The sequence below is a fragment of the Drosophila simulans genome, chromosome 3R (genome assembly GCF_016746395.2).
Source record: "Drosophila simulans strain w501 chromosome 3R, Prin_Dsim_3.1, whole genome shotgun sequence".
Lineage (NCBI taxonomy): Eukaryota > Metazoa > Arthropoda > Insecta > Diptera > Drosophilidae > Drosophila > Drosophila simulans.
Window position 1 is genome coordinate 19,274,184 of NC_052523.2, and position 14,955 is coordinate 19,289,138.

The following is a 14,955-nucleotide window of genomic DNA, read 5'->3' on the forward strand; positions in this document are numbered from 1 at the left end:
TTCGAAAGTTTTTCAATACTTCAATCTATTTATTAGTTTGCAAATTACACGCCGTATGCGGCAAATTGGTTTCACTGCACAGTCCTTTGATTGGTCTAGCAATGTACCGTACGATTTGCGGTTCCTACAATAAATTAAGTTTTATTTAGTGGTCAAATTCCAAATTTTAGCCAAACTATTTCAATTAAAACACTTGAATTATACAAAAGCTTAGGCAGCTACGGCATACGGATATATTTACAAATCTAAAAATGTACATAAAACGCTACTGGCACAAAAGTCTTTCTCTACAGCAGACATATGATAATGCGGCTCTAATATTTCTCAGTCGTCACTTCGCTCGGCGGCGACTCATTTGATCGATTTTGAACCTCCGTCACGGTGGTGAGGTCAGAGCTCGAGGATTCCCTCGAATGCCTGGGGAGAAATGGAAAACAGCACAGCAATGATAAGTGTACAGTGGAGATGCCATAATCTTAGTTTAAGTATTATATTCACACAATGTTTCTGTAATTACCTGTAAAACACGTAGTGCTGCAGCATGAAGAACACATCGAAGAGCACGGAAAACAGACCCAGTCCGAATTTGGTGGGATCCCCGAAAATGGACACCCAGTCATCTGGAAACCAGACTCATTTTCATTCGAGACTCAAGCACTATGGACTATCTCCTACCGTAATTATGGGCATTTAGAATCATCTGCAGCATGCTCAGCGTTCCTCCCGTGAAATCCAGCAGAATGTTGCCGATGCTCCAGCCGGAGGTGCTTTTCCGGCGATAGTTCATCAGAGCCTGCGGCACGTACTTGATGATGGTGATGGTCAGCTTCACGTAGCTGCAGTAGTAAAGGAAGTCTAGCCAATGGATGACGGACCCACCGGCCAAACCGGCGGACACGACGACCACCACTGCGAAGATGGCCAGGATTCCGTAGGCAATGAACGACACCCTCTGCTGTGCTCTCTGGATAAATTGAACAAAGTATGGAAGTTTTCCAAGTCAAAAACCATGTGCTAGATGTTATCTACACTTCATATCGTAACTATCGACTGTGATTCAAATGAATTGGCATTTTGATTGATGGCAATTGTCACATCGGCGATAAGGCTATTATTACCTGATAGAAGAAGCACTGTAGGATCGTAATGCAGGTGGCGAACATGGCGTGCAGTGAGAAGACCACGTCGTTGAGCATCACAGGATTCACTCCCAGCGGATATCGCACCTCGTACTCCTCCTGCAGATCCTCGATGAAGTAGAGGCCGCAATTGAACATGCTGTACAGGGTGAAGCCCACGATGTTGAGGGCCAGGAAGTCGAAGTTCAGACCCTCGACGGACTTGCGACGATAGTTGCTCCAGATCTGCGGATAGAAGGACACCGACCAGGCCACAAAGTAAACCCAGCCAAAGACGATGGAGGTGTAGATCAAAGCTCTCGATTTGGCCACAGTCACGCGAACGAACACATCCTTCACACTGCGAAATAAGTGGGTTTTTCTATTAGGTCCGGGAACAGTCGGGATTCCCATGAAGTTACTCACATCTCTTTGTTCGCATCATCGCTATCGGCGACCACTTTGACATTGCCGGCTTTGAGGCCTGTTATCACCACCGATTGATTCCGAGTACTGCCCGCTGGATAAACGAACGTCGCGGGATCGAGGAGCAAGTGATCCTCCGAATCCGTACCCAGCGTAACTTGCACATCACTGGCTAGTAATCCGCTGTAATGGGCACAATAGGTTCATGACGCCATATGGCTTGGATTTGGATTTCCCTGCAATTGCAACTCACTTGGCGAAGACCAGAAAAGTCTCGTTGCCGTTCAGCAGAACGGTGATGTCATGGGAATCGACGGTGAGCAGACTGGTTTGGGCATTTCCCAGGGCAACTGTGGGCAGGAGAAATTCCCTCATTATCAGACCGCAATATCTGGATCGCTAATTCTCAGATCTCACCTGTGGCCAGGAGGAGGAGCAGCCAAGTGGTCAGACGGTGTGTGCTGAGATCCATTCTGGTTTCGTTCAACTTCATTTCTTATTCATGCATGAGCATCCACTCCTGCTGGCATCTTCCGCAATGAAGCCCTATATGGTATTGTATTGATTCAATCGTGAATTATTTCAATTGACCAATTGACCACGATCGGGTGAAATTGATATCTACTCGTAGGAGTATGGAATGCAGTTCCTGACACCTTTATTTTTTTATGCTTAATTTAATGACCCTTGCAGACACTCAATCAATGGGGAATATAATATGATAAAATGATATAATACCTATTCGATACCTAGTTGTTCTAAAAAGCTTTCAGTGCAATCTACGCACGCTCGCTCCATCTGGAATTCGAGATAAAAGTCGGCAACCTTCATCAAATGTCGCTCAATGTTACAACTTTGCAATTGGAGCACACTTTCGCACGGCAAGCAATGGAGCACCCACTTTATATGTGCCTATATGGCCCATTGGACCGAGCAGGAAATACACGGTCGATCGTAAAACCCAAAAGATTCCCGACTATTTATACTATGGTTTTTATATGACGAGGGCCGTGACTTGGCGTTTGTAAAGAAGTGTAAAACACCGCGTGAGAACGGGCTTATCTCAATCAATGGAGCTAGCTGATAGTGTCAATCGAATTATTGCGGCAGTCTGCCACAAGTTGCAGATAATCAATAGATTGGGCAATGCACTGCGATTGCAGCACTAATCGCAAGTCACGAACCGAACTTGGTGCTACATAAAACAGATCTAATAAGTGTGCTAAATTACAAGGGTAATTTAAAGTTCAAACAGCATATCTTTCAAGATGAAAAGATACAAACGAATCTTCATGTTTCACTACTATGCACCATAAGTTATTCACTAATTGTGCTTGTTTAAAGTTGAAGAGCTATTTTCAGCTAACACTTTCAGTTGAATTCTGCTGATAAGGCGATTGGTAAAGGGTCCATTGTTGAAAGCAACACTCATTCATTCATGATTCCACGCACGAGATACGAGATACGAGACGCACAACAGTCTGTTTGAGCCGGATTAGAACTTTCACTGGCATGTGGGCAAGCGGAGGCTTTTAGCCGCTAACCGTTAGCGCAAAACATCTGTATAAACCGCCAGATTTTGATTAAGATAATGCGGATTAGAACAGTTGTTTGCTCAGCTATATGCATGATCGCCATCCAACACATCACTCCATCACTCACGTTAAAATTGAAGTTAAACAATGTGTCCAACTGACGATTGAGCGACTGCCGATGGAACGGAATGCTATGATGATGGCTGCGATGGCGACTCTCCAGCGACTGAGTGCGCGATCCATTGAAATCCGTTTAAATATTGGAGCGGTGGAGTCGACGTCGACTTCGGCAGCGGCAGCGACGCCCCAGCGGCAGCAACAACAACAAGTGGAGCGAGAGCGGACCGCCGACGTATCTTGGCTTTTTATTATACATTATTTTTGCACTTGAGAACCCGGCGGCCAAAAAGGTGGGCACTTCAGTCGGGAACAGTCAAATATTTTGACAAGACGAGTAGTTGTCAAAAAAAACATTATTTTCAAATTAATATTAGAAAAAAAAAGATAAAATGTATCTGTGGGATAAGCAATGAATGGCAATGTATCTGTGGGATAAGATTTGAATTAAAATGTATCTGTGGGATGAATTGAAACGTAACTGTGGTACAAGCGAACTTGCATCTCACAGTTTAGGGGTACTTAGTAATCATATTTTCTGTTTACTTATCAATTAAGCAAAATATATGACAAATGTAGCTACAATCTGAATCTCTCGATCTATCCATGCAGTTTTAAAACATTCAAAGCGCAACTTTTGGCTTTATCAATGCGGAATTCCCTCGAAAACTTCTTATCAGCAGTTGAAACTGTTTTGAGGGACCTGCAGAAACAGCGACTGTAAAGTTTTATAAGCATTCGATAAGAGGCGACGACTCTGAATTATCAGTTTCAACTAAATGGTAGACGAGCGTTCCATGAGCGACTAAAAATAAGCAAAACGAAAACAAACACAAGATTCACTTTCTATTGTAGCGCTGTTTTTTGCCAATGTAGAATCGGCCACGATCCACTTGTGCCCAATGCATAATTTTGCAAGCGAATCGATAACTTGGCATGGAACTGGGAAATATGTGCCAAGCCAAGTCGAGCAAGACTTGGCCACCAACTGCTGCTCTTTATTTGCACTTCGCGGGACTGAATTTCCAAAACATCCGGCGATGAATCGGACTCCAGGTGAAATAACTGTGCGGGTTCAGGTTGCACATCGATTACAATTGCGCTGGGCAGGTAAGATGATCAATAAACCAGTTTAATTTGCTTTGCTCACAACATTACAAACAAACGCCAAGCTCAAATCACATTAAGGGTATATAGAACGTAGCACAATTCTACGTTTCATCAAGGCACTTGAGCTGTCATGGATCTGCTTGGCTCCCATCTCGTCTGGTTTCGTCTAAGGCACTGATTTCGCGATGAGTCGATGGTTAAAATAAGTTAAAGGTCGATTACGGGACACTATGATGTGCATATAGCTGCTGGCGAGTATGTGGTCTGAATCAGTCGTCACCTGGTCACCTGGTCACTGGTTTTGGTTCTGGTTCTGCCCGGCGCGTCGATTCTTCTCGAGTATCAAAGCGCGACTGAAAGGTGTAACAAGAGAGTAGTGGCTTTTCGGAGCGGAGAATGCAGCGTCATGTGGCCGCTCACTTACCGGTAGCGCTCGTAGAAGCCCACAATGGTGCCCAGTTCCTGCTTGAAGAGCCGCACCAGCATGCTGTCGTAGCCCTCCAGCTCCGGCAGGCTGAACATGTTGAACTGCAGCAGGTGATCCTTGGACGAGTCCGCCTCCGAGTAGACGGCAAGCCACTTGGGGATCTCCTCGAGCAGATAGGGATTGGCCGGCACCAGTGCATTGTGAGTGTGCGTGGGTGGAGCATAGAGCGACGCCTCTGGCCGAATCGCTTTCGGTGGCTCCGCAGACGTCGTGTAGACGTAGTAGGAGGTCAAGCATGGATGCTGACGTTGGCACTGCCCGGTGTACTGGTTCTCATAGTAGGTGCCGTGCATCTTGGACACCACCCGCCGCCAGCCCACAGGCAGACCTTCGCGCTCCAACGGATGATTCCAGTGCGTGGTATGCGCATTGTGATCGATGTAGTATTTCCGACCGTGGAGCGTGTACTGAGTGGCCCAGCCGGGCGGCAGGGGCAGCTCCTCGGGCTCCGTGAGCGACTGCTGTGATGGTACCTTCTGCAGCGACCCATTGGCACTGCCTCCCGCTCCGCCAACCGCACTGGGCGGAGTTCGCGGTGGGGCGTACAGAGATTGCACTGAGGTAGAGGCGCCGCGAACACTGCCAGAACTGCCGCCACGACCGCTGCCGCTCAGAGATCCTCCGCCGCTTCCAGATGGCACCGCCAGGTGACCCTGATGGTGATGCTGCGGAACCACGGCCAGCGTGGCCGACGAGGCCGTCGTGTTGCTGTAGATGGGCGACTCCGATCGCTGCGACTGCGTGGCGCGCATCGAGTTGACGCGATACGGATTCTCGTAGATCGGGTACGAATCGCTAGAGTAGCTGCCGCCCAGGTGAGCGGCCAGTTGTGTGTGCTGCAGCTGCTGCTGCTGTTGTTGTTGCTGCTGCATCGGAGAGCTATGGAAACAGAAGAGAAAAGGTGTTTAAAAAAGGTGTTCATATATGTAAAACTATCCATTATATTCCTCGTACAGAACATCATATATTGTATATTTTTTAAGTATAAACCGGTTTTGTACATCAACTTTACCTATTGTAAATAAATAAAGCAATCTGTTATCAAATAAAAAATCTTGAAACAATAAATGTTCCGAAAATAAAACATTTTGCGCATTGTCATTGTTTAAAAGTGATAATAATACCAATGAATTGAATGAGCAATCATTTAGCTAGTAAAGTCAGCACTTTTTGACAATACATGGACTATACAATATGTAGTTTTTACGGATTAATCTTATAACTATAACGCTTTCTGCGAATCAAGAGCTGCTTTATTATAGTCACTTTAAAATTCGCGCGCTATCTATTCAAATCTATTCAAGATTAATTCAAAAGGCAGTTTACCTGGGCTGGTACCTGGGCTGTCGCTCCCTGATGGACATGGCAGCACGATCGAACCGCAGCGTGGAACCAAACGGCGTCGAGGCGTGCTGTTGGTGGATCTGTGGATGCTGCTGCTGCTGCGGCGGAACGGCGTAGTGAGCGGGCGAGTGTGGCCGCTGGGGCAGCTGCATCATGTTGGCGTAGGAGGCGCTGAGCAGGCCCTGATCTGCATCGTAGCTGTCAGCACCGAGATGGGGATGATGCTGCCGCTGGGTGGTGGAGTAGCTGCGCTGGAATCCTCCGGCTCCCGGCGCCGGCGATGATGTGGTCTGCAGCAGGGGCGACGACTGCTGCCGGCGCATCCGCTCGATCTGCTCGATATTCACGTAGTTGCTGCTGCTCTGACTCAACTGATTGCTGCTGGCGCGGAACTGGTGGGGCGGCAGGGGAGGATGACTACGCACGTGCGGATGGGCGGGATGGGGCAGGGAGTGGGGATGCGAGTGGGAGTGCTGCTGCAGGGGCATCTGGCTCTGGGCCCGTCGAGCATGGTAGTAGTCCGGCTGCGAGTCCGTGCAGGAGTAGGTGTTCCGACTGGTGCTCGAGCTGCGCGGATGGAACTCGCAGCTGGGCGAGGTGCTCGCACAGCGCTGCAGCGACTTCTTCTTGGCCCGCTGGTCGCTCGTCCACACATTGATCGCCGAAATCTCCGGTGGGGTGTCCTTCTTCATGTACTTCCCCACCACGCCCTCCTTGTGCTGGGACTTCTCCTTGTTCCGGCGCGAGAGCATCGTCGGTTTTCGGTTGCACAGCAGGATCGTTAGATAGTTCATGCAGACTCTGTTTCCGCTCGGATTCCGGATCGCTGTCTTTGTTTAGTCCATTTTCGAGCTAAATTTATGCTGTACGATCGGTTTTTTTGTTTTCAGCTGGTGGCCAGTGTGGCCAATGAAGTGGCGGAACAATCGCTTATTGGCAAATCGGGGTCATTCCTCATGTCTGCATATATTTCTTTTTTAGCTGAATATATAATTTTAATTTCAAAATTTAAAATACTTATTTAATAATCGCTGGAAAAGGTAATCAAAAAATTATTATTTTTTTGTAAGCCGAATGCAATCGATAACGCCGGTCGTTGCAATCGATAGTATCTATCGATTTCTGACAACTCGACTGTTTATATGGTCTTCTAAAAAATTAGTTAATAGCTTTAGTTTACACTATTGCGAACCACTTGCTGGATTCTATCCAATAAGCATACATTACCATATATGGTGTGTTAAATTAATAGCGAAACAGACACCAATTTGGGCACTAAGATGGAGGTCAAGGAAGTGGTAGTGATTGTAAAATGGAGTGGTAAGGAGTACCCGGTGGACCTTACCGACCAGGACACCGTGGAAGTGCTGCGTCACGAGATATTCCGCAAGACACAGGTGCGTCCGGAACGTCAGAAGCTGCTCAACCTGAAGTACAAAGGTGCGTGACTCCTAGGTCCGGGATATTTCAGTGTTATGATCCAATGACTTGCAGGAAAGACAGCAGCCGACAATGTGAAGATCAGCGCTTTGGAGCTGAAGCCCAACTTTAAGCTCATGATGGTGGGCTCCACAGAGGCGGACATCGAGGATGCGTGCAGCCTGCCCGATAATATCGGCGAAGTGGTCGACGACTTCGATGACGCCGATGAACGCGAGGAGTCCGTGGAGCACTCCGCCGTCTATTTGGCCAAGGTGCAGCGTCGCGTGCGAGACTACAAGATCAAGGAGTTAGCGCCGCCGCGTGAGGGCAAGAAGCTGCTTGTCCTGGACATAGACTATACCCTATTCGATCACCGCTCGCCTGCTGAAACGGGCACAGAGCTAATGCGTCCGTATCTGCACGAGTTTCTGGCCTCCGCCTACGAGGACTACGACATTGTCATCTGGTCCGCCACCAGCATGCGCTGGATCGAGGAGAAAATGCGCCTGCTGGGCGTGGCCAGTAACGATAACTACAAGGTGATGTTCTATCTGGACTCCACCGCCATGATATCAGTTCATGTGCCGGAGCGCGGCGTGGTGGACGTGAAGCCGCTTGGCGTAATCTGGGCCCTGTACAAGCAATACAACTCGAGCAACACTATCATGTTTGATGACATCCGTCGCAACTTCCTTATGAACCCCAAGTCCGGCCTAAAGATCCGCCCATTCCGCCAGGCCCATCTCAACCGGGGCACGGACACCGAGCTGCTCAAGCTGTCCGATTACTTGCGCAAAATCGCTCACCACTGCCCGGATTTCAATTCGCTGAACCATCGCAAATGGGAGCACTACCATCCCAAGAAGAACTCCTGAACTGATCCATGATTGCAAACGTTTGTTAGATTTATGTTAGATTTATGTTTATTAAACTAAGATGCATTTTATACGCATTGCGTTCCAGCCGTCAATTAGAGTGTGTATCCGCCTTGGTCCGCCCAGTGGACTCTCCTCGCCTCCAGGTACTCCTCGTGCAGCCTGCGTCGCTCATCCTCAAGCTTGGCCAGCCGGCGGTAGCGCTGCAGCACCATTCCACAGCCGAATAGCAGGGCGACTTGACAGATTAGCCAGAAGATGAACAGTGCAATCAGCAGGCTCTGGTTGATGCAAACGTTATCCAGGTGCAGCGGGTCGTCTATGCCAGCAATGAGCAGCACTCCCCGCTCGCCGTACAGATAACTGTTGGCGTTGCTCTGGTCCGGACCATGCACCCGGATATTGTACTTGAGGGGCAATTCCTCCTGCGCTCTGGTAAAGTTACTCTTATCTAGTTGTGGAGCCACATCCACCACCGTGGAGATGTACACAGGGTTCTGAACTCGTAGGTCTTCCGGTCTACGATCTGGTTGGTCAGCCTGTCGCCTTCTTCGCTGCCAGGATGCACTAACACAGTTGCTGGGCGAGCAGCGCTCCACGCAGAAACGAATCTTTACATCGAAGCTTACGTTGGCCGTTCCCGAGAACTTGAAGGCATGGAAGCGAGCACGCAGCATGCTCCTGCTAGCTGTGTGGACCCTTTCCAATGCGGGAAACACACTGGCATCCGTGGGACATCCTCGCTCGTCGATCAGCAGCACAAAGTTCTCGTTGTCCGCTGTCTTGGCCACCAGCGAGGTAGCACGAAAGTCTGGTAGTGGAGCCAGCTGCAACTCCATGTGCTCTGCCAACTGCTGAGGGCTGTACTCCGCCACAATCTGTAGTTCCAGGTTCTGTCCAATCTGCACGTCGTTGGTCTCGTGCTGGTGCGACAGATCCACAATCTGCAGAGAGATGCTGGGATGCGGATGGGGGCCAGTGCTGCTGTTGTAGTGAACCACTCCCTCGTGTGGGAACATGCTGCAGGTATCGAATGTGATAGAATTAAGCTTTTGAGGGATTTGAGTCAAGAATTAACTCACTGTTCTGCGTACTCCAATGAGGACTCCAGTGCAATGGCGCTGGGCACAGGCTCTGAGCTATCCACACTACTGTCCCGAACCGAAACGCCCAGCGACGTGGTAGCATTGCTCTGTATACAGCCAACCTTGATGAGCCGGTCGCCCTGGGTCTGCACATTTGGATTGTTTTGGATGACCACCAGAGCAGATATGAACGTTCTAAACAATGCAAGAGATATAATTAAAAGAATGGACTGGACATTGGACTTCATCTTACCTTTGGTATTCCTGCGTCATTTCGTAGGCACGCAGGATGCCACAGCGGTTCTCCTTTACCTCGCTGCCGATCTGGAGCGTCAGCAGGACGCTTCCATTGCCCGATCCTCTGGCCAGGCAGTCCTTGGAGTGCATGCTGGCATAGATCTTGCCGGCGAACCAGTCCTTGGGGTTGTACTTAATGGTCATCTCATCGCGGGTGCAAAACACCCGGACTGCGGGATAAAGAATCGATTAAGATTGATCATACCACATCCCCAGGTGATATTACCATCCAGGCACTTGACCCTCCGCATGTACACCGAGTTTTCACGGAGCTTCAGGCTTCGTGGACCCAGGGATACAATGTCCTCCGAGTGGAGGAGACACTCGGACAGCGAGAGTTGGTTCACATAGTGGAAGGAGACACCCTGGCAGTAGAACTTCGCCTCGTGGGAGCACAACGCCTGACACTGCAATACGGAGGTAGAAGTCATCAATCACTCATCCGACCCCCCATCCATTTCGATTACAATCATAATGCGCGACATCCGAAGCGCGGCGGACACACCTCTTTCTGGGAGAGGCCCAAATACCTGGCCTCCGCATAGATGAAACTGCTGTTGGCGTACAGCTCGTAGGAACAGTTGTCACTTTCGATGGGCCGCTCGTGGCACTGATTCTCCATGTACTCCTCATCGTACGGAGCCGCTCGGAAGGCGTCCGGCTGGACGGTCTTGTCCCTGTCGCTCAGCATGCATCTGCCGAGGCGGGGAGACGGACGCTGGCCGGGACCCGCCTCGCCGCGGAAGCTGCCAAAAAGGGTAAATAAAGCAACTATTATGATTTACTTCTAAAAGATGATATACCAATTATGACCAAGTCAGTTCGGTTATTTCAGAACAATTCGCTATATACCTGAGTTTTAGAAAATCTAGATGACTGCTGATGAACTTACTTTTCGAAAAGAACAACACATATAATAATATATTATTAGACTTTTCTTACATGGAACATAGCTACAAGTCCACCAATTTTGATGATATATCTTCTGGATATATCATGCTGTCTTAGAACTCCTATCATATTATCATATCATATCATAAATATTGTTAGCTTGCTACACATGATTAAAAAGTCCTAACCTATCCCATCACCACCCTCGGAATGATGTCATAATCCGGCGAAAAGTCTCGACCATGCATTAAAAATGCACAACAAAGGCTATTAATTTGTCCGGCGACCAGCAACTACAACAACAACAACCCACTGACAACCGACAACAACTAACAACCAAACAGCAAACAACAAACAACAAATAGTCAATTACCGCTCACGATTGTTCCGATAGGAGGGCGCAAAGGAGGCGGAGAGGCATTTGAACTGGGTTTCGAAGAAGCAGCGCTCGGCGCACTCACGCCGCGTGACCAGCGTCGAAATGGTCTTCTTGCTGTGGAAGACCAGCGTGCTGCCGGGTATTTTGGTCAGTGCCCAGAGACGCCCCCGGCACGCATCGGGAACTGCAAGGTCGGAATGGATTAGAGGCGGATCACGGCCACTTCCGTAGGTTTGGGGGATTACTCACCTCGGAGGCAGGTCTTTTCGTAGAACACGGCCTCGCCGTCGGCCACCAGAGGCAGTTCACCCGAAATGGCTAGATAGCGCGCGGTTCGCTCGAAGTACGAGTAGCCATGGCACTCGTCCGTGTCCAGCAGATGGACATAGGCGATGCAATCGGGATCCTCGTTGCAGATGCGCCAGCACACCTGGCTAGCCGGAAGTTCCTGTTGGTGGTAGCGATCTTTGAAGTTGTCCACCATTTCCGGTCCGTAGATTCGATTGTCCGCGTTCAGATACTCCAGCGGTGGACGGAATCCGACGATCTTCTGCAGCTGCAACTGGTGCAGCGGACACTTGAGCAGCAGCGCAACTGGGGGGCAGAACGGAATGCCATGAATGTGGGTTTCAATCCAACGGGATGCGCATGACTGGGAACCAAAGCATTTTTCAAATTGCCGAGCAGTCATATTGGGGATATCGCCTATTGATTTCAATTCTGGTAGCTAAGCTCGTGCTCATCAATTAATATGATATTTTTATGCATAGCTGAGCAATGAGAAAATCAATCAAGCATCATCGGGATTAACCCTTAAGTAGGGGGTTTAGGAATGCCTAAGATTGCATTTACTAACTAATTGAAAGGTTGAATTGGAAATTGAAAAGCGTAACTAAACAAACTAGTACTGAATGATTATGAGATATGCAAAGATGTCTCAAGGTATCTGTTAGATACTTTTTATATATTCTGGTACATAACATAATGGTGAAACCATCAGAAAAGTAATGATTATCTATAAGATAGTAGCTAATCTCTCCACTTCCGCTTTCCCAGAAGTTACTGGCTTAGTTAAGAGCACTTCCCTGTGTAGGTCATTCTCCCACTTAAACCCCAATACAACTCGTTCTCAGGGTGTTTGCCAATAAATAAATCTATAATAGCAGCTGACATGCACATGCAGCGAGTAACCCCCTTCGACGACTTGTAAATTGATCTATGCAGTTTTGGTTTTGCTTCTCCATTTATTCGCTTGGCCATTGAATGCAAATGACGAGTGCATCTTCAAAACGCTCTCGGAATTGGCATCATCATGGGCTAAGCGGCTAGAAGCGCGGAGCAATGTTTGCCAAGTGGTTTTCCGATTTTTCATATATGTATACATTAGCCAACTGAGAACTCACCACTTGCGTTTAGCTGGAGAATTAGCAAAATCGCTGCAATGGCTAATTTGCATAGCCGCGGGGCGGTCACAAGTGATTGGAGTGGCATTGTTTTTCAGATGCGTTTTTGTGGCTGCAACCGCGAATTGTTTGGCATGCTCGTGCAATAAATTTTAATTGATTCTCGGCCAGAACACGGGCTAAACTCGTAGACGCATTACACGAACCGAGGAACAAGGGCCATTTATTCAGTGGCTTTTTGCCCGTTAGCTGGTTATGTATTTGGCACAGTCCAACACTTTCGGCCACTCAATCGCCTGCAGATCGAACTATTTGCATATACGCAAATGCAAATGAGCCAGCAGTATCCTGTTATCCTGCTATCCTGGCCCACTCGACATCAAATATGAATTAGAGCGCTTTCCCGATGTGGGTCAGTTGGCCGCCAGCAGCATCGTTGTGCTAATTACTTCAAACTCGCCTGCTTATGCATTATTTATTTGTTTTTAAATGCGAGTATATCGTGTGGCTTTGACTTTTGCCACCACTTCCATTAGCCAAATGCACTAGGCCAAAGTTCTGTTCACTTTTAGCACACTCGATTCCGCTGCGGCGATTGCACGTCCGACTCGCGCGACTCTCGACTTGCAAATAGCCGACGATGATCTGGGCTCCCGGGCGGAGAGATCATCGAGTCGAGATCCATCCCCAAGCCCAGAGATCCCAGAGCGCCGGGTACTCAGCGACTCACTCCGCAGTGCTGCGTATGTAAATGATACGAATGTGTAGTGACGCAGCAGCAGCAGTACACTGTGGAAAATATATTGACCCAAATATATTACATACCACATATAATCCAAAATTTGTACAGCTGTTTAACGAAATGATGACTAGAACATATATCATTACAAAGTTAAGAACACTCAACATAAAAGTCATTCTATCATATGCATTTTATATTCTCATATATACTTTTCTATATGCTTTTATAAACTTGTATACATTTATCTATCTTCAAATGTTCAGAAAAATAATTTATAAAATTCATTAGAGAGTAAATCAAGTGTTCACTGTTGTTTCTATTACTGATTTGAGCTAAATCTCACTCGTTCACACATTTTCTGCCAGTGCATTGGGAAAATGTTCGATCGAGCGTCGACGTCGCGTCTAACCGAGCGTATGAGAAACCCCATGTCAGCCCGGTCGTCGTCGAGATTGCTGATTAGATCGCTGGAGTGTGTCGCGCGCGGAGCAGTCACCGAATTGTTCGCTGGCTCGGTTTCAATGTGCAATAAACAAAACTATTTAGCGCGTGCAAAGGGTTTGGGGTTTTCAAGAGTCGGGTTGGGTGGGGCGCCTCATCTGGAGGGGCACGGTTCAGTTCGGTTCAGGTGGGATCCATCGAACAGACTCCGAGTATCTAGCCATGCATGCCCATGTGCTGCTGTCTTTCCGACAGTTTGTTTGTTTGCACAGTTGCGCCCAGCATCGTTGTTGGATTCAATGGCACTTTTAACAGTTCAGTGGTTTTGGCGTTGACAACATTTGTTTCCAACCCCCCTTCCCCTGCATTGACTGCTTCCGACATACGAATTCAAATGGCCATCCAATGCCAGTTGGCCCCCCTGTCTTGGGTTAAGTGGCTGCCACCGGTGGAAACTACCGAACTCCCCCGACGATTGTCTATCACTAATTAGTGGCAGGTAGCATTTAATTAGAGCGCCATCAAAGGGCCACCAGATACGCAATGTAGTTTCCATTGGCAGTATGCGATTCGCAATGGCGAACTGTGCGTGACCTTTGCGGTTGCCACTTGGAGCCCAACGTGGAGCATGTTGGCCAAGGTCGGTGGCGCCCCATATCTCGATTGCCTCAGCGACCGAAATGACTTGGTTGAGCGGCGATATGGTTGACATAAGGGCACTTGCGATTACCTAATTTAATGAACACCATTGGATTTGATGACGATTTCGGGATAGCCTGCGGTTTTGACTTACGCAATAGTTAAGAATGTAGTGGGCTATCTTCATAGTATTATCATACTCCCAGTTTTTATTTGGCATTAGATAGTTTGCAAGTGACACCATTTTCATATATACATTTTGAAATTAATGTTTATTTTAGTTGAACTTACATACCTTACTACTGTCCCATGAAATACAAATTAATATTTTCACTTGAATAATTAAAAAAATAATAACAAAAGCACTTAATCAGCATGAAGAATCATATAAACTTACCATGCCCAGTCATTACAAATAAAAACTGTAGCAATTTCGTTGAATTTATGGGCAACTGCAGCATGAATACCGCCCCGCCCCCCAACTTTCGTTTTCGCCGTGGACACACTGCGTATACGTAATAATTCATAGGCATTGCACACGACATGCAATAACTGCGCAATAATTGCCCGTTGCAAGCAGCTGCAGGCCACGCCCCTTGCTGCATAGCGCCCCTTTGGACCTTTGGCAAGTGCAGCACAAAAAA

The 14,955-nt window shown here is 47.9% G+C and overlaps 4 protein-coding genes across 5 annotated transcripts; 1 reads left to right on the forward strand and 3 right to left on the reverse strand.

Annotated features, from left to right (window-relative positions):
* Nucleotides 1-198: 198 nt before the first annotated feature.
* On the reverse strand, nucleotides 199-2,090 carry LOC6729188 (cystinosin homolog). Its single transcript, XM_016174899.2, has 7 exons — nucleotides 1,962-2,090; nucleotides 1,798-1,894; nucleotides 1,545-1,727; nucleotides 1,119-1,479; nucleotides 676-964; nucleotides 518-620; nucleotides 199-417 (listed from the first exon to the last, which is right to left on the reverse strand). Exons 1-7 carry the CDS (start codon nucleotides 2,035-2,037, stop codon nucleotides 315-317), a joined length of 1,212 nt encoding a protein of 403 aa, XP_016035835.1. The 5' UTR covers nucleotides 2,038-2,090; the 3' UTR covers nucleotides 199-314.
* LOC6729189 (scaffold protein salvador) lies at nucleotides 2,007-7,081 on the reverse strand. Of its 2 annotated transcripts, XM_044923484.1 has the most exons (4): nucleotides 6,120-7,081; nucleotides 4,731-5,672; nucleotides 4,595-4,659; nucleotides 2,007-2,090 (listed from the first exon to the last, which is right to left on the reverse strand). In XM_044923484.1, exons 1-3 carry the CDS (start codon nucleotides 6,929-6,931, stop codon nucleotides 4,599-4,601), a joined length of 1,815 nt encoding a protein of 604 aa, XP_044779419.1. In that variant the 5' UTR covers nucleotides 6,932-7,081; the 3' UTR covers nucleotides 2,007-2,090; nucleotides 4,595-4,598. The 2 variants fall into 2 exon arrangements, with proteins under 2 accessions (XP_044779419.1, XP_016035837.1); XM_016174897.2 differs by lacking the exon at nucleotides 2,007-2,090 and having other exon boundaries at nucleotides 4,308-4,659.
* A 161-nt stretch (nucleotides 7,082-7,242) lies between these two features.
* LOC27207013 (ubiquitin-like domain-containing CTD phosphatase 1) lies at nucleotides 7,243-8,505 on the forward strand. The gene is made up of 2 exons (XM_016182777.3): nucleotides 7,243-7,577; nucleotides 7,632-8,505. Exons 1-2 carry the CDS (start codon nucleotides 7,418-7,420, stop codon nucleotides 8,432-8,434), a joined length of 963 nt encoding a protein of 320 aa, XP_016035839.1. The 5' UTR covers nucleotides 7,243-7,417; the 3' UTR covers nucleotides 8,435-8,505.
* Nucleotides 8,465-13,126, reverse strand: LOC27207597. Its single transcript, XM_016183277.3, has 8 exons — nucleotides 12,490-13,126; nucleotides 11,336-11,680; nucleotides 11,081-11,270; nucleotides 10,322-10,562; nucleotides 10,043-10,223; nucleotides 9,773-9,986; nucleotides 9,517-9,714; nucleotides 8,465-9,454 (listed from the first exon to the last, which is right to left on the reverse strand). The coding sequence occupies exons 1-8, from the start codon at nucleotides 12,575-12,577 to the stop codon at nucleotides 8,530-8,532; spliced, it is 2,382 nt and encodes a 793-aa protein (XP_016035840.1). The 5' UTR covers nucleotides 12,578-13,126; the 3' UTR covers nucleotides 8,465-8,529.
* Between the last annotated feature and the right edge of the window lie 1,829 nt (nucleotides 13,127-14,955).

Coding starts and splice junctions, on each gene's coding strand:
- LOC6729188 (XM_016174899.2), bottom strand. CDS start 2,037: ATGAAGTTGAACGAAACCAGAATGGATCTCAGCACACACCGTCTGACC. Junction 1,728..1,797: donor ACTTTTCTGGTCTTCGCCAA/GTGAGTTGCAAT, acceptor TGCCCATTACAG/CGGATTACTAGCCAGTGATG. Junction 418..517: donor CAGCACTACGTGTTTTACAG/GTAATTACAGAA, acceptor ATTTCTCCCCAG/GCATTCGAGGGAATCCTCGA.
- LOC27207013 (XM_016182777.3), top strand. CDS start 7,418: ATGGAGGTCAAGGAAGTGGTAGTGATTGTAAAATGGAGTGGTAAGGAG. Junction 7,578..7,631: donor GCTCAACCTGAAGTACAAAG/GTGCGTGACTCC, acceptor AATGACTTGCAG/GAAAGACAGCAGCCGACAAT.
- LOC6729189 (XM_044923484.1), bottom strand. CDS start 6,931: ATGAACTATCTAACGATCCTGCTGTGCAACCGAAAACCGACGATGCTC. Junction 5,673..6,119: donor CAGCCCAGGTACCAGCCCAG/GTAAACTGCCTT, acceptor CTGTTTCCATAG/CTCTCCGATGCAGCAGCAAC. Junction 4,660..4,730: donor GGCTTCTACGAGCGCTACCG/GTAAGTGAGCGG, acceptor TACACCTTTCAG/TCGCGCTTTGATACTCGAGA.
- LOC27207597 (XM_016183277.3), bottom strand. CDS start 12,577: ATGCCACTCCAATCACTTGTGACCGCCCCGCGGCTATGCAAATTAGCC. Junction 9,987..10,042: donor GAGGGTCAAGTGCCTGGATG/GTAATATCACCT, acceptor TTTATCCCGCAG/TCCGGGTGTTTTGCACCCGC. Junction 9,715..9,772: donor ATGACGCAGGAATACCAAAG/GTAAGATGAAGT, acceptor TGCATTGTTTAG/AACGTTCATATCTGCTCTGG.